Here is a 24,716-nt window from a genome sequence, read left to right on the forward strand (position 1 = left end):
TATCCCCCAATCTAAAGGGGTTCACTGTTTTTTGATGACATCAAGCTGGCATTGATGGGGTACAGTATATCCCATCTGTACTTTCATTCTGCAGTCGCATTGGCAGATATCTGTTCTGACGATATCTTCCTTATTTTTTCCAATTTTCACTGCCATGACAGAAAAAATCAGAATTGTCACTTAAACCATGCAGCATGAATCCAGCCTGATGTACTATTGTGTGCATGTGCGTTGCGTTCAGGTGCTGGAGGTGTTGTGGGAGCTGGCGCACCTCCCCACGCTGCCTACCAGTCTGGTACAGCAGGCGCTAGAGGAGCACCTGGGGATCTTGAGTGACGCCTACGCTGTCAAGGAGACCGTCAAGCGCAACTACATCATCAAATGCATCGAGGACATCAAGAAGGTGGGCAAGGAGCGGCTGTGTTTTCTTTCCTGCTCGACATTTCTTTGACTATACTCTTTTATTGTGCAATTCTTCTTATTTTTTTTATGATTATAAATTTGAGGCGGCTCAAGGTTCAACTGGTTCGACAGTTTTATAGCGAGCATTACGTTTCTTCAGCTGCTTGCGACCGCTTTCATCTGAAGGTGGCAGGTCCCTGTTAACTGCGTTTATGTTTCTTTATGGCGTGATCTGTGAGAGGCTCAAGCATACACACGACTGTTAAATGTTTTTTTATAATTGGAATATTGGACTTTTCCAAAGATCAAAGAAAAGATTATAAACAGGCAATGATTGGGTGGACTGGTATCCTTTCAATACGATACCCCAATTATAGTATACTTTTCATCCTCAAAGCCTCCCTGAAATTATGCCCTTTTGAGTTGTTGGTCCTGTCTCATGGAAGTGAGACTCTGTTCAACCTCACCCCCCTACAGCGTGGCCATTCAGCTTTTGTTACCATGACTACCGGGGAAGAGCCAGTGTGTTGGGAGTAAAGGCTTCTTTATACTCGCACGGGCAGCGACCGGGCTGACGTCACTGCGGCGATCCCGCGTGTAGTTTGCCTTTATACTCGAGCGTGACCCACGCGCGGTTTTGAAAAAGTACTGCAGTTCTCCTCCAAGTCGGTGGTGTCGCTACGGCTGGTATTGGCTAGGACGCCACAGGTTGGCGTTTCCTCTGCATTTTTTGGCCATTTCCAGTAGCCGTTTTTACTTTTCCTTTCCATAATAAGGAACAAAGCAACAACAATGGCGACCGTGGAACAGTGTCTGCTTGAACAAACCTAGATGACAAGATGATACGTTTAATTATGCTGCAAAATCGATCAAGAAGGCAGCAGCGTAGGCGGTATGTGGAACCAAGGGGAACGCTGAGTACGTCATCACAGCATGTGACTAAAACGGACCAATCACAAGAGATGATCTCTGCGGCATTCTACGCGCAGCAACAATTTTTGCCGTGTGCGCATCAAGTGACGCGTAGGGGCCACGCGGCCAAATGCGTCGGTCACGTGATTCGATGCGGGCGCTGTCGGGGGAGTATAAAGAGGCCTTAAACGAGCGGCTAACCGTTCTTGAGCAGCTGATGGTCTGAAGAAAAAACTGGTTCCCGTGTAGTCCCAGTTCCAGTGTATTTTCCATTTGTGGAGGCAGCACTTCACCACCAAGCCGCCAAATTACATTTATCAGTTAGTGTGTGGATGATTCATGTATCAGGCGCATGCAGCTAATACGTCGCCAAACACAAATAACTTCCCTGTCCTGAAAACGCCCGACCCAGGCAACTTAGTCAAAGATTTGACAATTTGCGGCACATCAATTTATTGAATATTACGCCTATTCCTCGTGGTCTGCTGTTTATCATGCCTGCGCATGTTGCCGCACAAAATGCAGTAAAGCCTCCGAGTGTCGTGCTGAATGCGATGATGTCATCATACTTTGTGTGACCCAGCTCAAATGAAATGTGTGCTGTCCAGACTCAAGAGGACCAAAAAGGCAGTGACACTCAAAGTTCTTTTCTCACTGGCTCTTGGGGAAAGAGGAAATCTGTGTCAGTGAAAGTAAGAGAAGATGCCCGATTTTCTTTTTTTACCTGTTAAATTCCACCGACTTCTCTTGTCTTCAATCTTGCTGCTTCACGCCTACCAACCAATCACCGCGGAGGGTCGTCGAGAGTGGGTTTTCACCTTTGATTGTAATCTGAGCGAACTCAACCAGGTGTATGTTAATCTTGGGTTTGGCACTTGCTAATGATTACGCAGTGGTGTTGATATCTGACCATTTGGGAAGAGGCTTCTGAATTGGATAAAGGTCCAGTAGTTATGTGCTGGATGAGTGGTCAGTTTATGGTGGGTGTGCTCGCACGTTTGCCAAGAGGAGTCCAATCAGAGCCGTGGATCTGCGACAAAATTTTAGCTTTTGTGTTCTAAGTGCAAATATCATGTTTGTCATCCATGGCTCTGATTCTCTTCCTGACATGGAACTCGCTACGAAAATGCAAGGTCAGCGATGGCAAACCGAGCATGTTCGGAACTAAGATGCAATGATTTTAAAGGCCATCACAGTCCTTAGGTTTTGTAGTTTGTGTTCATTCACTATTTACACTGTCCTCCTCTGATGGTCTGCTGGGTGTTTGTTTGTGCGTGTGCGTGTGCGTGTACATGACAGGCTTCCCAGCCGAGCAGCCCTCAGGCGGTTTGGGTGGTACCCGCTCTCCGTCAGTTGCACGAGATCACCCGCTCCTTCATCAAGCAGACCTACCAGAAACAAGACAAGGTAACACATAAAGTCATAATGTGCTCAATTTTATAAAAATCTTACACCCAGTTGTAAATCCATTGCTTCGCAGGCTATATAACCGTGGCATATTAGTCGTGAGAGATCATCTGGTGTGCCGTGGTAAATTAATTTGACCGAAAATTATTTATTTACTACAAATGTTTTTTTGTTCATCGTTGCTGGCGACGTTATAGTGAAAGGGGGGGGGGGGGAAATAAATGCTCTTCCACTTCTACCACACATCATCTTTTCAGTGTAGCGTAATTGTAATTCCCCACATATTTGCGCTTCACTATTCACAAATTCACTTATTCGGAGCTTTCCGCAGAACCTATTCCCGGATATTTGCTGGGGGGGGGGATCACCTATTTGCATTTTTTGTTCTTTCTGAAGTACTCCAAGATTGCAACAAAGCACTGTGTAATCAGACAAGAGTACATTGGTGACAAGAAAGCATGTTGAATATATCTCGACTCGGAGACAAGCTTTGTATTTCTGGGAGGAGCTAAGTTTAGCCTGTGTTTTTAGAAGAATTATTGTGCAAGTACATGTGCACTTCCAGTGTGCTCTTTTTTTTCTCTCTCTCTCATCATCTGTATTATTATTTTTTAAGGGTAATGTTGTAAAATTAGTTTGAAATGATATTAAAGTGGTTTTGGATTATAATTTTTGGTAATTAATATAAATCATTTTAAGAAAATGCAGGCGACTGTTAATTCCATTATATCATTACAATTTTCTCATGTAAAAATATGAGCCTTGGCTGGATAAAGGTTGGTAAACACTGCTGCATTCCGCGAAAAACTGTGACTATAAGCTCCGAGTGTCCATATTTGCCATTTCACCTGTCTCCAATGATGCATGGCAACAGTGTTGAATCAAGAAAAGTGGAATTACGCCGAATATGACATTTAATGCTCCTGTTATGTTGCGGCTCGAATCGACCCGTTTGTCAATCTCGAAAAAAAATTTTTTTTTTAAATTAGTAACAAATGTATTCTACTGGCCTAATTTTTTTCCTTATAATGTTAATTAAAAAAAATACAATTTATATTTTTGGGTGATTAAACATTGAGTGAACATTGTCGCTAAGAAACGAACACAGCAGTTAATTATGCAGTTAACACAAACATTTGATTAAATTCATGTAATTCTAGCTAGCATTGACGTTTAGTCTATTCCAACAAGTTTCCTAAATAGACCCAAAGTGATGCAAGAGACAAAGAGCTACAAAAATAATAATAATAATAATAATAAAAATAAAAATATTTACTGCCACACCATTCCTTCCCACAGAGCATCATCCAGGACCTGAAGAAGAACTTTGAGATTGTCAAACTGATCACGGGTTCCCTCGTTTGTTGCCATCGACTTGCGGTGACCGCAGCAGGAAATGGTTGCCTGTCAGGCTCTACCATGGTGGACGGAAGATACACATACCAGGAGGTTCATCTGTACTTTTATTTGTCTGAGTTCGACATAGTTCCCACAACTGTACTTATTTTGGGACCCGCTATCCCCTCTACTTTCAGTATCTGGATGGCCACCTGCGCTTCCTGGCCTTCTTCCTCCAGGAGGCCAGCCTCTACCTGGTCTGGAACAGGGCAAAAGAGATCTGGGAGTGCCTGGTGTCCGGCCCAGATGTTTGTGAACTGGACCGTGAGGTATGCAGACTGTTATGCAAATGCAGTGTTTGTGAGCGTCTCTCTCTCTCTCTCTTTCTTTCTGTCTTTGGTGATGGTGGTGGCACATGCTGATCACGTCAAACATTATCCCGTTGCATTAAAATGGTTGTCGTCTTACTGCGCTCTTAGTATGTGTTATACTCGGGATGACCAACACAGCACACCACACAAATAACAAAATCTCCACCAACAATCGTCTCCTGCAAAACAGATTTTTGTTGTAGTACCAAGACTAACCTGTGAGTGGCAGACATTTATCCATCCAAATGACGTATAATAAAATACAAAGAAAAAGAGAGAAAAATTTAGCCTCACCGTTCATTGCGGTCGAAAACTCTTCTGTGTCATTTTTCTTGGGTGAATGACTTGTGAGTTTTGCGTCACGATCACGGAGTCCACAGCTTGGACCAAGTTGGTGTTGACCAACTAAGGAATTGTAAGGAATTGTAAATATTGAAAAGATTAAACATTTACGAATGTCACACCCCATACCACAGGATAATTATTCAGATGGAATTGATCTTTGTGAGACATCAGAGAATTGGGCCTTTGTTCACTTTAATCAGAAGGGATCGGTCTGAACATTGGTCCGATCATTGGTAAGGGTGTATCCCGCTCAAGAGCAAAGTTAAAGCTTCGTATCCTACTGAATCACATTTATATCCAATTATAGTTGGTTAATCCACTTATTTGAATTTTGATTCATTCACATTTTGTGTTTATAGCAAATTTATGAACTCAACATGAGCCAAAGTCTGTACCTTCTTCTTCAATTTGGATGAATTAATTTAAATATGAGTCACTGATGGTATAGTGGTGGACTCGCCTGACTTTGGTGCGGGCAGCGTGGGTTCAGTTCCCACTCAGTGACGGTGTGAATGTGGGTCCGAATGGTTGTCCGTGTCTATATGTGCCCTGCGACTGACTGGCGACCAGTTCAGGGCGTAGTCTGCCTTTCGCCCCAAGTCAGCTGGGATAGGCTTCAGCGCCCTGGGACCCTAACCAGGATAATCAGTGTTGAAAATGGATAATGTAAATATGGGGCGGGAACAAATTGACTATATTATAGGCAGATGGTGGCACAGTGCACGACTGGTTAGAGCGTCTGCCTCACAGACTGAGGACCAGGGATCAATCCCCAGCCCCGCCTGTGTGGAGTTTGCATGTTCTCCCCGTGCCTACATGGGTTTTCTTCGGGCACTCCGGTTTCCTCCCACATCCCAAAAACTTGATGGTAGGTTAATTGAAGACTCTAAAGTGCCCTGCGATCAGTTCAGGGGGTACCCCGCCTCCTGCCCGATGATAGCTGGGATAGGCTCCAGCACAAGAATTGAAACGTTGAGGGAACTGTAGTTTGTCATCTTCCCCACTAGGGTGAGCAGCTACACTTACATTGTGTTTTCATCCACTCATGCAAAATTTGGGAAAATTAAATCTAAGAAGCCATTTGGTGAGGTATATTGCAATCACCTGTACTCATGCCTTTCTAGATTCATGTAGGAAGTAAATATATATGTTGTTGTTTTTTTCCTCATCTGCACATTAACCTTATTTCCTGTACTTAATAGAGGGATTATGTGATTATATTCCTAACCTTGATCGTATTATTCCCATTTTCTATTACAGATGTGTTTCGAGTGGTTCACCAAAGGCCAGCATGATCTTGAGAGCGATGTTCAGCAGCAGCTCTTCAAGGAGAAGATACTGAAACTGGAGCCTTATGAGATCACCATGAACGGTGAGGCGTGCTTTTATTGACCTCATAATTGAGTATTTGATGCACCTCCTAATGTCGTTATGTGTCCCTCAAGGTTTCAATCTGTTTAAGACCTTCTTTGAGAACGTCAATCTGTGTGATCATCGACTAAAACGCCAAGGAACTCAGCTGGTCCGTCTCGACTCGAACATTTATCACATTTATGTTGTGTTCCATAAATAAGCAGAGATCTATCCTCAATGTTGTAAAACGGTGTGGTTTCAGTGTGTTGAACGCCTCGACCTGTCAGGGATGGACTTTATCTGGCGTATCGCCATGGAAACCCCTGATGAAGAGATAGCCAATGAAGCAATCCATCTTATTATCACATACAGCTACACTAATCTCAACCCCAAGATGAAGAAAGTTAGTGCAAATATCTCTCTTCTATGTTCAGAGCAAAGGAAGGTCTAGGATATCTTCATTCATTGCTCGCCTGTTAAAGCCTCACTGAAACTCTGTCTCTTGATCAACATCAATTTCTCTTCCTTGCAGGATTCAGTATCTTTGCACAAGAAATTTATTGCCGATTGTTACAAGAGACTAGAGGTGAGTGGTACGCTGCGCTACTATTACAACTGATTGTGCTTTTTTAAAAAAATATATATATATAAATTTTTTTCTCAAAACACGCTTCTGAAAACAATTTTTTTTTGCGTGGATATCAGGCAGCCAGTTCTGCCTTGGGTGGGCCTACTTTGACACACGCTGTTACCCGAGCCACAAAGATGTTGACGGCCACTGCCATGCCCACGGTGGCCACGTCTGTACAATCACCTTCCAGGTACAATTTAGGAAAAGCCTGGTTATTGTCAGGATTAGATCTTCATCCATTTTACAGTGGACTGTGTTCTTCTCCAGATCCACTAAGCTGGTCATAATCGAAAGACTGCTGCTGTTGGCTGAACGCTATGTAATCACTATAGAGGTACGCCCCATGTTTTTCAATTCTAATAGATTTTGGTCAACGAATAGACTTATTGAAACAGAAGCTACAAACTCACAAATGTTTATTTTTCATCAGGTTGCACGCATACATGCATTAAAAGATAAGTGCCATTTTTAAGAAACCGCAGTTATCAGAAGATGTCAAGCTGCATTTTCCGCAGACAATATTCACAAGGCTCTAATTCCCAAATTTAAGTTGGCTATAGTCAAACTTTTTAAGACTTTTTGTCAACTCAAAAACCTATTTCCAGTTCTTGGCAAAGCGGTGTTTGCATCTCCTGTTTTCTAATTCTAAGTCTAATTATTTAAAGGTCTCCACTAACATGAGAAAAAGTTGATGGAATTTTCAACTAATCACTTTGGGGAGGGCGGGGGGGGGGGGGGGGAAACAAAAGTCGCTAGACTTGACGCTCGGTCGTTAGGGAGTGCGTGAGCAACACATTACACTAAATACAGAATTAATGATAATTAACATGTTAGTGTGCAGTACTAGCCATTTCAATTATTCATCATGTTTTTTTTCTGTAAACCGTTTCATCTCTATTTACAGGATATGTACTCTGTTCCACGCACTATTCTACCTCATGGGGCTTCGTTCAATGGACACCCTGTCACTCTTCACATCACCTACGAGTCAACCAAAGACACGTTCACCTTTGAGGTACTGCAATGGCTTCCCCCTGTGCCCTCCACACGTGTTATCGATTAGTATCTGCAGGCGAAATGTCTCTCACTTTCTCTCTTTTGTCCCTGCAGACCCACAGTAATGAAACGATAGGAAGCATCCGGTGGAAGATATCCGAGCACTTGAGCTGCCCGGTGGATAATGTCCAGATCTTTGCCAATGATAGTGTGGTACGTGTCTGTATTGTCGATTATAGGAGCTCTGTGTTCCTCTTGTTTTTTTGTTTAAATAAACTATTTTTATCTGTCACTCCCTCATTAAAGTATTGTACTCCTCTCCCAGTCATGTGTTTCCCCTGAAGCCAATGTCTATTCTAAGTTGTCTTATCCATTTGGCCTAAAGGGTCTACGGAGTGGCAGGGGAAACACCACCTTGAGCAACATCCCTGTTTTTATTTTTATTTTTTCTCTCATTCGATCCCTCCGCTGTCCCTTCACCACGTGTTAGTTGACCATGAATCGGGACCAGAAACTGCTGTCCCAGCTCGGCTTTAGCGACGAGCAGAGCCTGACTGTGAAGAGCTCAGGCACCGGCACGCCTTCGGGCAGCTCCGAATCATCGGCCTCCGCCTCCAGCAGCTCCAGCTCGGCTGTCTTCAACTCCGCCTATGCCCTGGAGCAGGTATGGTCTGCAGGATCAGTAGAGGAGGTTTCATATTCCACACTTTGTTTTGGTTCTCATGTATGTGTGATTGTCTCTCATAAGGAGAAGTCCCTGCCCGGTGTTGTCATGGCGCTGGTGTGCAACGTGTTTGAGATGCTTTACCAGCTTGCTAACTTGGATGAAATCAGGTAAAAAAAAAATTTTAAAAAAATGCTAAACACAAATACTATTAATCCTCTTTCTGTTGTGCACGCCTTTGCGACTGGAGGCAGTACGATACAGTCCTATAATACACACAAGTGAGAAGTTTCACAACTAAGTGACACCGTAATCCTAGTTGTTTTTCACATTTGACAGTGGATAATGAATATTGGTATATGGTCTGTTTGCACAGTATTGTTGCACTGTTTGTGTTCAAATACCTGAGAGCTCAGGTCGACTGACAAGAACATGTGTTTTCTCTCCTCCCAGGATCACACTGCGTGTGAGAAAGCTGCTCCTCCTGATCCCAACAGATCCCGAGGTGCAGGACGCTCTCGACAACTTTGTCCCTAAAGAATCCAGCGTGTGGAGCCATCAGGTACAGTCAGTCACTTACGAAAGCGGGGTGCACGTGTAATGATTTTGACACCTTGATCGATTTTTTTAAATTTGAGAGACCCCACAAATGACAAGGAAATGTTTATTTATTTATTTATTTTTATTTTATTTTTTTCTGTGTGGTTCTCTCAAGAAAACGGCACTCCACACACATAATGATGTCTGTCGTTCTACCAAGACTGAACTCTGTGAGGGAGCATGGTGCCACAGGGCATCCAGACTCCTTCTACTCCTTACTCTTATTCTGTTTTGTAGAAAACACTATTCACCCTCGGCCAGGGAACAGGCTCTCGCTCACCATCCATGGCCTCCAAGCAGCAGCACCAGCCCCAGCCCAGCGCCGCGTCCATCCTGGAGTCCTTATTCAGGTCTTCGGCCCCGGGCATGTCCACCTTTCGAGTGCTGTACAATCTGGAGGTACTTAGACACATTTGAAAACCAGCTTCAACCTAAGGTACCACTGCACAATGTAATGATGCAAGAGCTGTGTTAAAAAAAATGACTTGATGAAGTTTATTTATTGTGTTGAGTTTTGATTGACACTCTCATTTCTTATACTTTATATTTACTTGTAAGAGGAAACTGGCAACACCTCTCTGTATGATGCAGTGCAAGTCCACAGCACTGCAAACTACAACCATAACATATTGTTCAATTAGCAGCAGCTCTTGTAGTGGATGTTATTATCTTCTGCAAGTGTACCTAATGTCTGTATATTTAACCAAATAAGATGCTCACTGTTTGCCATTTGCACCTCAGGTGCTAAGTTCAAAACTCATGCCCACTTCTGATGACGAGATGGCGAAAACCAGCAGCAAGTCCTTCTGTGACAACTTCCTCAAAGCAGGAGGCCTCAGGTATGACACATACAGCATCCATATGAAAATACTTAATATAGGGGGGGGTCCTCAGATTACGACAGCGTTCCATTCCTTCAGCGTCAATGTAACCTGAATTTGTATGGAATTCATAACGCGGCATAGTCGATCACTAACCTATGCTAATGCAGTTGTACAGTCATAATTATACTGCAGTGAAACACCATCCAGACCCAACTGCCAAAGATGAAAATCCGAGGACCCCCGATACAAGTATATTTTGTTCTTCCCCTAATAGTAGTCTCTCTTTTCTCTTGCAGTCTGGTGGTGAATGTTATGCAAAGAGACTCCATCCCGTCAGAAGTGGACTATGAGACCCGACAAGGCGTCTACTCCATCTGCCTTCAGTTGGCCAGGTGCATAACACTATCAAACGCACAGAGATCACAAAGAATTGGAACTCCCATGCTCAACTGTTTTTTGATGGCAGGTTCCTTCTGGTTGGCCAGAGCATGCCCATGGCGCTGGATGATGATGTAATCCGGGACGGAGAGGCACTGTCGTCCCGCCCGTTCCGCAACAGACCCGGCACTGGACGCCAACTCTCTCTCTGTGCGACGCCGGAGAAGTCCTCCTACAGGCAGATGTCGCTGTCTGAGCGCTCATCCATCAGAGTGGAGGAGATCATACCCGCTGCCCGTGTGGCTATTCAGGTAAAGCGGGGTTAGACGCATACAGATTTTGGTAATGTGTATGCTTACTGCTCATATAGTGCATGGCGTAAGCTACTTCAGATGTCCAGCACAGCACACTGCACACGTAACGATGTAGATCTGAATGTGTGTAGTCCTCTTTCAGCAACACATTGCAAGCAAACGTGACTATAATTGTAGCACATTTTAAGCTTCAACATCTGTGCTCCCTTTCTGTTGTAGACCATGGAGGTGGGCGACTTCACCTCCACCGTGGCCTGTTTTATGCGACTGACCTGGGCAGCGGCGGCAGGGAGACTGGATCTTGTAGGCAGCCCGCAGCCCATCAGGGAGACCCACGGCTCATTTCTATCTCAGGGAGTACGCACCAGAGTCAGTAGCACAGGTGAGAGATGGTGTTGTTGGTGGATGCAAAGTTTTATGAAATTAGACTTTTGAATGGCTGAGAAACAAATAGTTGGGTCGCTGGAGCACCTGCCTATTAAGTGTGAAAATAAACAACCAGGCAAATCATTTGTTATCTGCCTTAATGGTTATTTAGCCAGTGGTGGATTCGCACATGTGCCATGCATTAGTAAACTGGACATGGCGTGGTAAATATCCACTGCTGTGGAGATAATCTCACAAATCTCCAAAAACACTGTAAAAAGTCACTGGATTCTTCAGTAGTTATTCAAAAGGAAAATGTTAAAGAATGCCTTATGTCACAATACTGACAAAGTGGGAATGAATATTTCATATGCAGGAAGTAATTGCAGCTCCAGCAGCGAGGGAGAGACTACGCCAACCGCACTGCACGCCGGCATCTGCGTCCGGCAGCAAAGCGTCTCCATAAAAGACACCATCATCGCCCGCGAGGCTCTGTCGCTCCTGGTCACCTGCTTGCAGCTACGCTGTCAGCAGCTGTGTAAGAATAGAGCCAGAAGTCACATTTGCAGTCACACACCTGTGATTATATTTGTTGCTGTCTAATGTTGTCGCATATGCTTGTTTTCTCTCTACAGCCTCTTTTTACAACCTGCCCTGTGTCAACGACTTCATTATTGACGTGCTGCTGGGATCTCCCAGTGGAGAGGTAAACTGCATTTCAAGGAGATATGTAATGATTTTTTTCACAATTTAAAACAATTCCCAGGCATCTTAATAGATAGAATGTCTGTGAAGTACTAAACTGCTCAATCAGATACATTTTCAGAAATGGGCAGACATCAAAAGATTTACTCAGTTGTTTAATTTTACACTTGGTGGGTGGCTTGGCACTCCAGATACCCAACCAATTGTATAAAAGCCATTAGAAAGTAAATTTTCCATCATATGTCCCCTTTCAAGACTTCTTTCCACCCACTTAAAACAGTGATTCCCAACCACTGAGAGCATCAGGTGTGTATTGCAGAATTAACCCATTTCACTTAATTGGTCCAAAAATTATATTCACTGCTTTGTTCATCTATCTATGCTAGTGACATGTAGTGACAGGCAGAACATGTAAATGCTCATCCACTAGATGGCAGAAGGTACAATTTACCTGTGTGAACAGCTGTTGCCATTCATAGAACAGAATAAGATATTCTTTATTGATTCCAAGAGGGGAAATTCAGCAGTAAAAACAACATAATTCTAAAAATATTCTATTAAAAAATAAGAAAAAGAAACATGAAACCAGTTGTGACGTTGAAAAACCCATGGAGCGCCTCCTTCTGTCTCTTTGGACCACACTTAATAATAACTTATTAATAATACAAAAAAAGAAAAGAATAAAAATGAATAACTTTTTGTTGAACTAAAACACCCCAGGTTTCAAGATCATCTTTATTTCAGTATACTTTTTGTGAAGTTTTTGTTTGGTGGTGTACTGTGAGATGTTTCTGACATGTGCCTTGGCTCAATAAAGGTTTGGAAGCACGAGCATAAAACATTATTTCAGTTGCAAGTGAGTCTTTACTTGGCCCTTTCCTCTCTCGCCTCTCTCAGATCCGCCGTGTGGCCTGTGACCAGCTGTACACTCTGAGCCAGTCGGACACGTCAGGCTTCGCCGACGTGCAGAAACCCAACTTGTTCCTGCTGTCGGTCATCCTCACCGCTCAGCTGCCACTGTGGAGTCCCACGTCGGTTATGAGGGGAGTCAACCAGAGGTAAGTCTGAGGAAACGAAAGAAGTCAGAAAGTCATGAAAACGGTGTAAGACGCTCATATCGATTTTATTTAACCGTCAGATTGCTGTCCCAGTGCACGGAGTACTTTGACCTGCGATGCCAGCTACTGGATGATCTGACAAGTAAGCTTAAAAGTCATTGACTCTACATTCTGACAGGGAACATTAGCAGTGACTCCCAAAAGGTAGACACAGTGTTCCCCCGTGGAACTATGTCGTGGTTCATTGTTCGCTCTTCCGCTATATCACAGATTTATTAAGAAACCCTTTTTTATGGGATTTTACGGTGCAGTAAACTGCGGGAGCTGAATAGAAAAAAAATTGCAAGTACTTGACACTTGGCAAAGCACTTTTTTCTGTTTGACAAAACTATGGCGTTAATGAAGCCCCACACCTCAGTTCAACATAGTTGTTTGGAAACAAGACGCCATCAGGTGGCGCCTAAGCAGTATTTTTATAAGACCCCTTCGGCCTCAGCACAACTAATGGAGGAGAGGAGAGGAACCGCAAATATGCGGGCTTTCACTGTATGTTTACTGTAATGCCTTCACACGTGGGAAAGTAAAGCCACATTTGGTGATCGTTTCAACTATGGGAGAAGAGTAAAACACAAACACAATGAGCACACTCACACAGGTGCTGCTGTTGACCACAGCTCACACCCAGGCACTCACACGCAGATGTGAGAGGCAACCCACCAGGCCCCACCTCTTATGTCTAAAGACAATCAAATATGTTCAGTGTTTTTTATACATTTTACTAGTGTATTTTCTTTTGTATTCAGATGTGTTGGCAATGGTGTTTAAATAGGTTTTAATGACTTTAAATCATGTGGTAGCAGTAAAACTATTTTTTTTTATATGTTTTTCTCTATATCACGGTTTTTCACATATTGCAGCTGGGTCAGGAAAATAGCCGCGTGATAAACGGAGGTTGAATGTGTTCAAGACCTCAGATTGAAAAAGGTTGCCCATTAAGGCTATTCCGGTACCTTAACATTGTCCTTCGCCACCCTTCCGCTTACCCCATGCAGCTTCGGAAATGGAGGCATCACAAGTGATCACCGCTACCATGCTGGAGGATGAAATCTCTTGGCTGGACAATTTCGAGCCCAGCTGGAGCTCGGAGATGGAGACCAGTGAGGCAGACAACATCCTCCTGGCAGGACACCTGCGACTCATCAAGACCTTGCTCTCCCTTTGCGGCAAGGAGAAGGAACACCTCGGTAAGTATACATGGACAAAAGTAACAGGACGTGGGAAAAAGTATCAGGACTGTTCACTGTGACAGAGGAAATGAAAATGGAGGACAATACAGGAGTTGCCTGTATTATTGTATTGTGGACCTTGCTTTGTGGGGCACAAGAGCCTTTCCCAAACTGAAATTAAATTACCAATAAATTTTTAATCTGCCTATTGGCCATTTATTTGCAGACATGTCCTGCTCTGGAGGGAGTCTCCGTTTCCAGAGGTCTCCAATAGCACTACTAAAAGTCACTAGAATATGGTGCTCATCACTGTTTGTTTTTTTAGAATGTTGCTGATTTTTTTTTTAAGATACTAGAGGGGTCGGAAAGGTCACTAAATAGCATACAATTGACCTAAATGTCTTGTTTAGGTGAAGAATCAGGATTCAGGGTGAACAAAGGGTTTTAGACAACCAGATGTGCCAGGTCATTTGTAGAAGATGTTAAAAAAAGAGAAATAAAATGTGTATGTCATTTTTTTTTTAGTGCATATCATAATAGATTTTAATGAATGAATACTTTTTTTCATAATTTACCAGTTTAATAAGTGCAACATTGTTAACTGTATATATAAAATGGGTTATTTTACGATTTGTGCGTCACATGACCAGGCCTGGCTCTCTCCGCAGGGTCGTCGCTGATCCAGCAGCTGTTGGATGACTTCCTGTTCCGAGCGTCACGCATCATCATCAACACCTCCAACTCCACCGCCTCCCCGGCCCCCAGCCACGATTTCCACCCCAAGTAAGTCGTTAACTCAACCACACCACGTAATATAATTGGTCAGTCAGGATTATCTTTTAGACTCAGGGAATCAGGCCCTTGCGGACTTTGATTAGGAGAGAGATAAAACAAATGCTCAAATTAGGGCTGTTTATCGATATGCGTATTGTGTTTACCGAGATAAACGGGGGTTCACTGTTCACCGCTTATGGTCTTCTTCTATCCCGTTTCACTCAGGTGCAGCACAGCTAGCAGCCGTCTGGCAGCGTACGAGGTTCTGGTGATGCTGGCCGACAGCTCCCTCTCCAACTTGCGGCTGATCACCAGAGAATTGCTCTCCATGCACCACCAGTCCGACCCGTCGCTCTGTAAAGAGTTTGATGTAAGACGCCGATATTTGACCCTTACCGACCACTGAGAACTGAAGCTTAACTCTCTTATCTGGCCTATGTCAGTATCTGCCCCCTGTAGAGAGCCGCTCAGTTTCGGGTTTTGTGGGCCTGAAGAATGGTGGAGCCACGTGTTATATGAACGCTGTTTTCCAGCAGCTTTACATGCAGCCAGGCCTACCAGAGGTACATGAGGTGTTCACTTTTTTTTTTTTTTTTTTTTTTTTAAATCAATATTAAGTACGTGGGTGTTCATGTGCGTGATGATTGATTCCGAAGGCGTTCCTGTCCATCGAGGACGACACAGAACAACCCGATGAGAGCGTCTTCTACCAGGTTCAATCTTTGTTTGGTCACCTGATGGAAAGCAAACTGCAGTACTACGTCCCAGAGAACTTCTGGAAGGTATTAGAAAGACTAAAGAAAAACGTATTATGTATTTTTCGTGAGTACCGGTAAGTACAATGTTCCCCTGCGTATTTGTTTCACTCCTCATGGATTCGCCTATTTTCAGATTTTTGGGGGGACGGATCCTCCGTTATTTGTTTTTGTGCTCAAGCCAAAGTACTGTAATATAAAAGTATTTAAAAAATACAAAAAACTTGATGAGTGGGCAGACACTACAAAAACCCAATTATTTGTATACACGCTATTAAAGTCCATTTTCCATAACATTTTAATTGACTTTTAAATCGGTGTGTCTTAGATCTTCAAGATGTGGAACAAAGAGTTGTACGTACGAGAGCAACAGGACGCATATGAATTCTTTACCAGCCTGGTGGACCAGCTTGATGAACATCTCAAGGTATTATATTTGGCTTATATGAACTGTGTGCATCTGTGACCATGCATTAAATATGACTTTTTACTTCTGCCAGAAAATGGGTCGAGAGCAGATCTTCAAAAACACATTTCAGGGCATCTTTTCCGACCAGAAGATCTGCAAAGACTGTCCTCATCGGTGAGTTGTGAGTCGTGAATTACGATTGTGCTCTCACTGTAGCAACAATCCTTTTTTTCCCTCTTATAAAGGTGCATCGCAATACATTTTAAATCGTGGAAAACCATTTACTTGCATACAGTGGTACCTTGACTTAAGAGTTCATTTTGTTGTGTGACCACGCTCAGAACTCATTATACCCACATATCAATTCAATTTTCTTCCAGTGAAATGAATTGAAATGCCATTAACCTGTTCCAGGTCCCAAAAAACACTGCAATTTTTTTGTTTTTAATAAAGAAAAATAGCTCTCTATTGTATAAAAATGTAAGAAAAGAGAATGTAAAGAAATAAGCTGGTTTTATAATGTGTAATTACTGTACATGCTATTTTATTCGTGTGTTCTTTCTTGTGCCTTTAAGTGGCGTGGCTTAGCGAGTGACATCAGGTGCGCCTACAGCAGCTCCTTGTGAGTGTTCTCATTTTGTATTAGTTTGACTGTCTCATTCCATGAACGGCTGAAAGTACGTCGGCTCTCCTTGCCCTTATGATAGGGCATTGCATTTAATTGCGGCTTTTTTTTTTGTGTTTGTTTTGTTTTTCCCACTCAAGCTCGTGTGTAAATTGAGGCACTTGTGAGTCAAGGTACCACTGTATATTCAATTCAAAAAGTGAAACTCACATTATACAGCCCCGATACACACAAAGTGAAATATTTCATGATTTTGTTTTTCTTTATGATTTTGATGATTATAGCTTACAGCTGATAAAACACAAAATTCACTATCTCAAGAAATTAGAAGTTTCCATGATTTTTGATACAGAAATATGAGTTTTACTTTTTGAATTGAACTGCTGAAATATTCAAATTTAGTGAGCTCCACCCGTATTTTATGGTTCAAAAAACACTACACGGTCTCTTTTTTTTTTTTTTTTTTTTCTTTTAAGGTCCCATATTTTGGCTTCACAGTCTCCTTTGACCTGACAATTATATGAAAACTGGATTGCAGGTACGAACGTGAAGAGACGTTCATGGCACTGAACCTTGGTGTGACGTCCTGTCAGAGTCTGGAGATCTCCCTGGACCAGTTTGTCCGAGGGGAGGTTCTGGAGGGCAGCAATGCTTACTACTGTGAGAAATGCAAAGAAAAGGTATGTAAACTATCTCTTGTGTGATTATTTCATTATTTTTGTTCCAAACATGCCTCGAATGTTGCATGTTTTCATTTGTGCAGAGGACCACGGTGAAGAGGACATGCATCAAATCCCTCCCCAGCGTTCTCTGCATCCATCTCATGCGCTTCGGCTTTGACTGGGAAAGCGGACGCTCTATCAAATATGACGAACAGATTCGGGTGCGTATCAAAAAGGAGGATATTAGTTGTGCATGTCAAGATAACAGAGGTTGTCAACCTTCCATGTCTGCAGTTCCCCTGGGTTCTAAACATGGAGCCGTACACGGTATCCGGCATGGCGCGTCAGGACTGCAGCGGGGAGGGCGGTGAGGGGCGAGGCGACGGCACATCCGGAGGCTCACCCAGGAAGAAGGTCACCATTTCGGAGAACTACGAGCTGGTGGGCGTGGTGGTCCACAGCGGGCAGGCGCACGCTGGTCACTACTATTCCTTTATTAAAGATAGACGGTAGGAGGCCCTCTTCATATTCTTCATGTACAGTGTACCTTGACTTAGTACCCCACTTTTTTTTTTTTTTAAACCTTCGGATGGGCAATTCAGTTGAGCGAAGTGAAGTGAAAAAAAACCCAAAAATGGAGCGATTAAGGTATACATGTGGGCAAGGAGAGCCACAGTCGCTGATGCATTTATTGAACGGAATTAACAGTAAAACCTGCAAGGAGCTGCTGTAGGCCTCAACTCACGCTCAGACTCTCACACAAAGTCTAACATGCAAGACTCCAGCTCCTGGTGTCACTCACTAGGCCATGCCCCTTAAAGGTGCACATCAAACACACGAGTATTATAGTACATAGTGATTCCACTTTATGAAAGCACTTTTGTTTTATAATTATTTTTATGAAATAAGTGCCAATTTTCTTTATTAGAAAACAAAAAAATGGTGGTTTTTGGGGGCTGGAACAGATTAAAGGCATTTCAAGTCTAAGTCTATTTGGTTGATCGACTAAATTGAGTTACAAGGTTGGTTACAAACAATTTAAACTCGTAAGTTAAGGTCCCAATGCATTCACAGTGCTTTATGTTACAGCCAAATTTCAAAAATTAAATGAATTAATTTTTTTCCTCAAAATTCTACACTCAACAGTCACAATAAAAACATGAAAAAAAATATTTTGGGGGATTTTTGCAAATGCATTAAAAATACAAAAATAAATGTGAACAAAGTGAAGCGCTATGCATACTTCAGTTTTTGAGAAATTTTAATTAAGAGCTTGGTCACAGAACGAATTAAACTCACTTAAGAACCCACTTAGATCATACACCTTATTGTATATTGGTAAACAATACCCACCAGGATACTTCTGGGTGACAAAATAGCAATTGACTACTGGCTTAATGGGGGGGGTAAAAAAAAAAAATGCATACACATGTTGTCATAGCGTTTATCTTGTTTCTCTCTACCTGGGCGTGTGGGCAGCGGGAGCTCACGTGGACGTTGGTACAAGTTTAATGACAACGTGGTGGAGGAGTTCGACATGAATGACGAATCTCTGGAGTACGAATGCTTCGGAGGAGAGTACAGGCCCAAAGTTTACGATCAGTGTGAGCAACATACCCACAAATCATTGGATCTACATCAGCGGCATCTGCAAAGTCTTGATTTCCGTGTGTGTGTTTGTGCGCAGCCAATCCCTATCCCGACGTGAGGAGGCGATACTGGAACGCCTACATGTTGTTTTATCAGAAGATCAGCGAGCAAAACTCACCTGTCCTGCCCAAAAAAAGCAGAGTCAGCATCATGAGGCAGGAAGCAGAGGATCTTACACTGTGAGTGAATGTCACATCTGGAATGACTAATACTCTGGTGAAAGTAGAGCTACTGATTCAATCATTTACCTTAATACAAGAAATGTTTCATATCTATTTAAGTACATTAAAAAAATATTTTTTATTTAACTTTACCTCCCACCACTGTCAGTCAGTCATTAACATCATCATCCACGTTTTGTAGATCCGCACCCTCCTCGCCTGACATCTCGCCGCAGTCGTCTCCTCGCCCCCCCAGGGCCAACAACGACCGCCTCACCCTGCTCACTCGTCTGGTCCGGAAGGGCGAGAAGAAGGGCCTGTTTGTGGAGAAGATGCCCGCCAGCATCTACCAGGTGGGCGTTCAGCTTCCCGCACCAATTTTGCCGACGTGGTTACCACCGGCACTTTGACCTCTGCTTTTGTCTCGCCGAGTAGATGGTGAGGGACGAGAATCTCAAGTTCATGAGGAACAGAGACGTCTACAACAGCGACTACTTCAACTTCACCCTCTCGTTGGCCTCCGTCAATGCAGTATGTCCATGCCCTTTATGTACTTACCTTTATGTGGATGTAATATGTATGTAAAAAAAATCTATATATTTCTAGCACAGAATTTGTTAAATCTCTTATGATATGCCCAAATATAAAAAAAAAGAAAAATGGTCGTATTCGTGTTGTTCTTATCAATAATCATCCTGAAACCCCACCAAAAATAATTGAGCTGTTGGTCCTTAAAAATTAATATTTCGCATGAATTTGAGCCCATAGTACTAAAAGTTAATAACAATACAAAAAAAAACTTCTTTGCGTTTTGCAGTTGAATGCAATCGTATTAAAACATTTACAAAGTGTGCCATGCTCACAACTACTTTTTAGAAAAACAGAAGAGGAAAGTGTTCTTTCAGGTAATGCTGCACAAGTAATTTGCATAGAAATGGGGCTACTGCAATGAAGGAATACAAATATGGTAAATAAATAATAAATTAACAAAACTAGGACTTGGACCCAAAAAAAAAAGTCATTTGGGAAAGAATATATACCACAAATACAAATATACAAAGAAGAACAAAGCACACAATAATAATCTTTTACAAATGTCATATATTTTCTTTTAAATACCAAATTTCCCGTAGATTGTGGTTATGCTAATTTACTCAGCTGCAGAAACTTGTATACCAGGTGTTAGTATTATGTATCACTGAAAGGGGAGTATAATTTTTTTTTATGATTGAAGTTTAGAACTGAATAAAAGCACCAATAGACTAAATGACGGTATTATCATAGTAAAAGTAATTACAGTTAACAACTGTTGTTTTTTTTTTTCTTGAAGTGGAAAAAAGCAGGTGCTAATATTGGGGTGCGTCGCTGATTTTTTACAAGTTGACAGCACACCCGACAGTTAATTGAGACACAGTCTAATAGCAACTTTTTTTTTTTTTTTTTTTTTTTTTGTTGTTGTTGTTGTTGTTTGTTACAGACCAAGCTGAAGCATCCAGACTACCAGGCCATGGCCAAAGAGAGTCTCCAGCTGGCCGTCCATTTCCTCCTCCACACGTACCTGCACACCAAAAAGAAGCTCCGGTATGGACAAACACAAATATAAGAGTAGTAACGCGAGCGGCAACATTTATTTGTCATGATAGCTTCCTTCCATGAACACACAGCGTGGACACCGAGGAGTGGATGGCCACGGTGGAGGTGTTGCTGTCAAAAAGCAGCGCCGCTTGCCAGTGGATGGTTCAGTACCTGGTTGGACCGGAGGGACGGGAGATGACCAGGTGGGAATTATATATAAAATTAAAGTTCCATTAGAGTCATTTGTGTTTAAAGCCAGCCGCCATTGTGCATATCTTTTTAGTGTTAATGGTCTCTGTTGTAATGAGTATTTCTATCTTTGTAGGATTTGTCTGTTGGAGTGCGGCATGAGGGAAGTGCGGGTGGTGGTGGCGTCCATCTTGGAGAAGACGCTGGAGAGCGCGCTGAATTTTGCCGACCCGGGTCTGGACGGCCTGACCGACGCCCTGCTCTCGCTGCTGGACAAGGATGTTCCCGAGAACGTGAAGAACTGCGCACAGTACTTCAGCCTCTTCAGTAACTTCTCTCAAAAGGTAACAAAGGCAACTTAAACCTTGTGAACACATACCAAATTTTGACACCTTAACTGATTTTTTTAAAATGTGAATGAACATGATTTTTTTTTTTATTTATTATATATTATTCGGTAAAAAGAAAAAAAATCACCTATTTGTTGTTTTGGTGCTCATGCCAAAGCCTTGTGTAATTAAAGTATTGCTTTTCCGCAAGGGAACTATGTTAAAGTGACGGGAGGAGCATCATTTAGACAGGCCTTGTCTAATAGAAAAGCCATGCTATGCCGCCATCTTGTGGCATCAATAGGGAATTAAAAACCTTTTTGGGGTCGTCAATTAATTGAATTTTCACTATTCACTACAGTGTTTCGTCCTGTAATACACAAAATAATGAGAATGAATTATAATTGTACTGTTAAAAAATCTATCTTTTCATTCAGATTTTAACATGTTTAAGCTCCAAAGTTTTCCCACCCCACTTACTATTCCATGTATAAATGACTAAATGACGTGTTCATTCAGGGTTGCGAAGCTTGTCAACTATTGTTGAAACACTCGGCCTATCGCCGGATGCTCCTTTTCCTTCTGGGACCCAATCGCCAAAACAACCAGGTACGACCTTTTATCCACTTATCGCGGCTGGCGTCTTTACGACCGTTATCCACAATTATCCCTGGCCCGGTCCACCTCGTGTCTCCACAGAACCGGCGGTGGAGTCCGGCCCAGGCTCGAGAGTTTCTCCACCTCCACAGCACGCTGGCGCTCATCACTCTGCACTCGGACCTCGACTCCCAGCGGACGCACGGTGAGACCCGATCCCCATCCTAATATTCATATTTGTACCGCTCGTACAATCCAGCTCATCGTGTTCCGCGTCCCCCTCGTTCTCGGTGTAGCTCCGGAAGGGTTCAGCCTGTGTGTCGGAAGCATCCCGTCCTCAACGCCACTCCTGCCCCTACACTCGGACATCCTGGCGTCCGTCTTCACTCCTGAAGGACAACCCTACCTTCTAGAGGTAATTTAAAGGGCATTTCCTTGGTCCATGTGTCAATCTTGTATATTTTGGGCCCCAAAATTCAAAGGGGTGTGTGTACCTCCATGTAGTTTTTTTCCACCCAACAGCTTTCATGTAGTAGTTGTTTGCATCCAAATTGACTTCCTTGGACCAAGTGTCAACCTTTGTGTATTTTCTTTTTTTTTTTTTTCACCAAAATTCAAAGGGTTGCTCCAAAGTGTCAACCATGCAATTTTTGGGCAACAAAATTTAAAGGGTTCTTCCTTGGCCCATGTGTCAACACTTGTGTAATTAAATAGTTTTCTGGCTCCCAAATGTATTTCCTTTGTTTGATTTCAAGCCTTGTGTAGTTTTGTGCACTGAAATTCACTTCCTTGGTCAATGTGTCAGCCCACCAAATTTTAAAGGGCCACGCCTTGTGTTAGTTATGTGCCACCACTTTGTATCAACCTTCATGTAGTTTACCCCCTCCCATCAAAGTTGACAACCTTGGCCCATGTGTCAACCTCTAGTTTTTTTTTTTTAAGTAATTTATTTTTTGTTTGCACCAAAATTCAAAGGCTTGTTCCTTGGCCCAAATTGAAAGAAGCCTTTCATTTTGGACACCTGTCAAGGCTTTTTTATTTTTTTATTTTTTTTTGCATAATCCCTCTAACTAACTATTTTTATTTTTTAACTAACTATGTTTTTTATTAAAACATTTTTCACTAACTAACCACCAAACAGTGATCAAAACAAGACCTCTGTTTCTCCGTCATGTCCTTATGAGATTTCCATGACCTTGCGTTTCTCCAGGTGATGTTCGCCATGCGAGAGTTGTCGGGCCCGTTGACGCCGCTCATCAGCATGGTGACCTACTGCTCCTACTGCAACGAGCCTTTCTCCCTGGGCGTGCTGCAGCTCCTCAAGGTAACCCCCGCGCAACCTCCTGGTGCCACTTCCCTTGCTTTGAATGCTTTGTGAATGGTTTGTGTCCTGGCAGACGCAGCTGGAGACGGCGCCGCCTCACGAGTTGAAGAACATCTTTCACATGCTGCAGGAGCTCCTAGTGAGTCGTCAGGCAGGCGAGTCACAGATGAGAGATCTGCTAATGAGTGATGAGTGTCAATTTGTCTACTTCAGGTCGTGGAGGACCCTCTGCAGTCCCAGAGGCTCAAGTATGCCTTTGAGTCAGAGAAAGGCCTGCTGGGTAAGTCACTGATTGACTCCCCTAAAGTTCTTCAATTTTGAATACAAAATACATTGTTAATGCTTCTTACTAAACAACCTACTTATCTACCTTTTTACATGCCTAACTACGGACCTACAATACATACTTCCCGACTGACCTGTTTAAATATTTACTTAAAAATGCTTCAATGTGATCTTTGAAGAGCTGTACAAAGTTGTGTATCTTCTGCCCGCAGCTTTGATGCACCAGAGCAACAACGTGGACAGCAGACGTTGCTACCAGTGTGTCAAGTTCTTGGTCACGTTGGCCCAGAAGTGAGTAACAACCCCAGTGATCCATTCAAATCAATGTAATGGATGATTGGGATATATTTACAAGTAAAACAAAACCCCCATTTGTGCCACCAGGTGTGCTCCAGCCAAGGACTATTTTAAGGACCTGTCTGGTCACTGGAGCTGGGCGGTGCAGTGGCTTCAGAAGAAGGCACGCTTATATCCACTTTTTTTTTCTTTTCAGTATATAACCTGTTGAAAGGTATGCGGTAATCATGTTTGTTTCACCTGTCCTCAGATGACAGAACATTACTGGACGCCGCAGAGTAACGTATCCAACGAGACGTCCACCAATAAAAGCTTCCAGCGTACTATTTCGGCGCAGGTATGCATGTTTAAATCAGATATTAATGTATGAATTACAGCCACTAACGTGATGTTAAGTGAATGATTTGAACACGCTTTACGCCATTCATGTATTACATTTTGTGCAATGACGTTTCAAAAAATTGTTTTATGATACAATCAAACCAAGGTTGAACTTTTTTTTGCCATAATTCCTAAATAATAATAATAATATGTTTGGCGCAAACACAACACATCACTAAAAGAATATACCTACAGGAAGCATGGATGTGGCAGCGTTATTCTTTGGGCTGTTTTTCTTCAGCTGGAACTAGTACCTTAATCAAGGTGGACTATGAACAGTTCCACAAAGCAGTCAGTGTTAAGCTCAAAGCCTTTGAGACTTCTGCTCAAAATGGGGGGGGGGGGGGGGGGGGGGGGGGGGTAATAAAAAGCCTACTAGATCATCTGAACTTACAACGGGGTTCATCAGAGGCACTTTAAATGGTGGCCGGTGTGTATCCCCATTTGAAATTAGTTTGTATGCGATTGGTTAATTTAGAACACAGCCAAATCCCAAGTTATGAGGGTGTGCACACTTGTGCAACCACATTATTTCAATTGCTAATTTTTACATCCCCTCTCGAGGAGGTCTTTTTTTTTTTTTTTTTTTTTTTAAATCATTTGAGTTGCACAAGTTATAGGTCACATTAATGGTGAAAAAGGTTAATTATCGATATCGCAAAATTTGAACAGGGGTTTGTTTTTATATCCACTGTTTATGTACGTCTGTGCGTATAGACCTATTTGCGTGTGTGTGTGTATCGATTTTATTATTCTAAAATGTTTATACTAATATACAAAAGTAAAAATACTCTAGGCCCGTCTGCCATCTAT

The 24,716-nt window shown here is 42.6% G+C and overlaps 1 protein-coding gene across 2 annotated transcripts in view; it reads left to right on the top strand.

Annotated features, from left to right (window-relative positions):
* Window positions 1–24,716, top strand: part of usp24 (ubiquitin specific peptidase 24) — a 44,921-nt gene that overhangs the window by 17,119 nt on the left and 3,086 nt on the right. The window contains exons 15-65 of one of the 2 annotated variants that reach the window (XM_061683317.1): window positions 242–403; window positions 1,923–2,006; window positions 2,614–2,721; window positions 4,021–4,170; window positions 4,257–4,388; window positions 6,036–6,147; window positions 6,221–6,297; window positions 6,391–6,531; window positions 6,661–6,714; window positions 6,834–6,949; window positions 7,027–7,093; window positions 7,664–7,774; window positions 7,870–7,968; window positions 8,246–8,419; window positions 8,504–8,589; window positions 8,873–8,981; window positions 9,257–9,418; window positions 9,761–9,858; window positions 10,140–10,235; window positions 10,310–10,532; window positions 10,755–10,917; window positions 11,278–11,439; window positions 11,537–11,607; window positions 12,504–12,664; window positions 12,745–12,806; window positions 13,717–13,908; window positions 14,559–14,673; window positions 14,890–15,034; window positions 15,108–15,227; window positions 15,321–15,446; window positions 15,748–15,846; window positions 15,920–16,002; window positions 16,992–17,133; window positions 17,217–17,336; window positions 17,410–17,624; window positions 18,595–18,719; window positions 18,803–18,944; window positions 19,129–19,279; window positions 19,362–19,457; window positions 20,404–20,507; window positions 20,591–20,704; window positions 20,827–21,034; window positions 21,539–21,628; window positions 21,719–21,821; window positions 21,913–22,031; window positions 22,827–22,940; window positions 23,014–23,079; window positions 23,154–23,220; window positions 23,438–23,516; window positions 23,610–23,685; window positions 23,773–23,859. In XM_061683317.1, coding sequence (XP_061539301.1) covers window positions 242–403; window positions 1,923–2,006; window positions 2,614–2,721; window positions 4,021–4,170; window positions 4,257–4,388; window positions 6,036–6,147; window positions 6,221–6,297; window positions 6,391–6,531; window positions 6,661–6,714; window positions 6,834–6,949; window positions 7,027–7,093; window positions 7,664–7,774; window positions 7,870–7,968; window positions 8,246–8,419; window positions 8,504–8,589; window positions 8,873–8,981; window positions 9,257–9,418; window positions 9,761–9,858; window positions 10,140–10,235; window positions 10,310–10,532; window positions 10,755–10,917; window positions 11,278–11,439; window positions 11,537–11,607; window positions 12,504–12,664; window positions 12,745–12,806; window positions 13,717–13,908; window positions 14,559–14,673; window positions 14,890–15,034; window positions 15,108–15,227; window positions 15,321–15,446; window positions 15,748–15,846; window positions 15,920–16,002; window positions 16,992–17,133; window positions 17,217–17,336; window positions 17,410–17,624; window positions 18,595–18,719; window positions 18,803–18,944; window positions 19,129–19,279; window positions 19,362–19,457; window positions 20,404–20,507; window positions 20,591–20,704; window positions 20,827–21,034; window positions 21,539–21,628; window positions 21,719–21,821; window positions 21,913–22,031; window positions 22,827–22,940; window positions 23,014–23,079; window positions 23,154–23,220; window positions 23,438–23,516; window positions 23,610–23,685; window positions 23,773–23,859 — 6,078 coding nt within the window. The remainder of the gene's footprint in view (window positions 1–241; window positions 404–1,922; window positions 2,007–2,613; window positions 2,722–4,020; window positions 4,171–4,256; window positions 4,389–6,035; window positions 6,148–6,220; window positions 6,298–6,390; window positions 6,532–6,660; window positions 6,715–6,833; window positions 6,950–7,026; window positions 7,094–7,663; window positions 7,775–7,869; window positions 7,969–8,245; window positions 8,420–8,503; window positions 8,590–8,872; window positions 8,982–9,256; window positions 9,419–9,760; window positions 9,859–10,139; window positions 10,236–10,309; window positions 10,533–10,754; window positions 10,918–11,277; window positions 11,440–11,536; window positions 11,608–12,503; window positions 12,665–12,744; window positions 12,807–13,716; window positions 13,909–14,558; window positions 14,674–14,889; window positions 15,035–15,107; window positions 15,228–15,320; window positions 15,447–15,747; window positions 15,847–15,919; window positions 16,003–16,991; window positions 17,134–17,216; window positions 17,337–17,409; window positions 17,625–18,594; window positions 18,720–18,802; window positions 18,945–19,128; window positions 19,280–19,361; window positions 19,458–20,403; window positions 20,508–20,590; window positions 20,705–20,826; window positions 21,035–21,538; window positions 21,629–21,718; window positions 21,822–21,912; window positions 22,032–22,826; window positions 22,941–23,013; window positions 23,080–23,153; window positions 23,221–23,437; window positions 23,517–23,609; window positions 23,686–23,772; window positions 23,860–24,716) is intronic. The other variant, XM_061683318.1, reaches the window with a different exon arrangement.

The sequence above is a fragment of the Phycodurus eques genome, chromosome 8 (genome assembly GCF_024500275.1).
Source record: "Phycodurus eques isolate BA_2022a chromosome 8, UOR_Pequ_1.1, whole genome shotgun sequence".
NCBI lineage: Eukaryota > Metazoa > Chordata > Actinopteri > Syngnathiformes > Syngnathidae > Phycodurus > Phycodurus eques.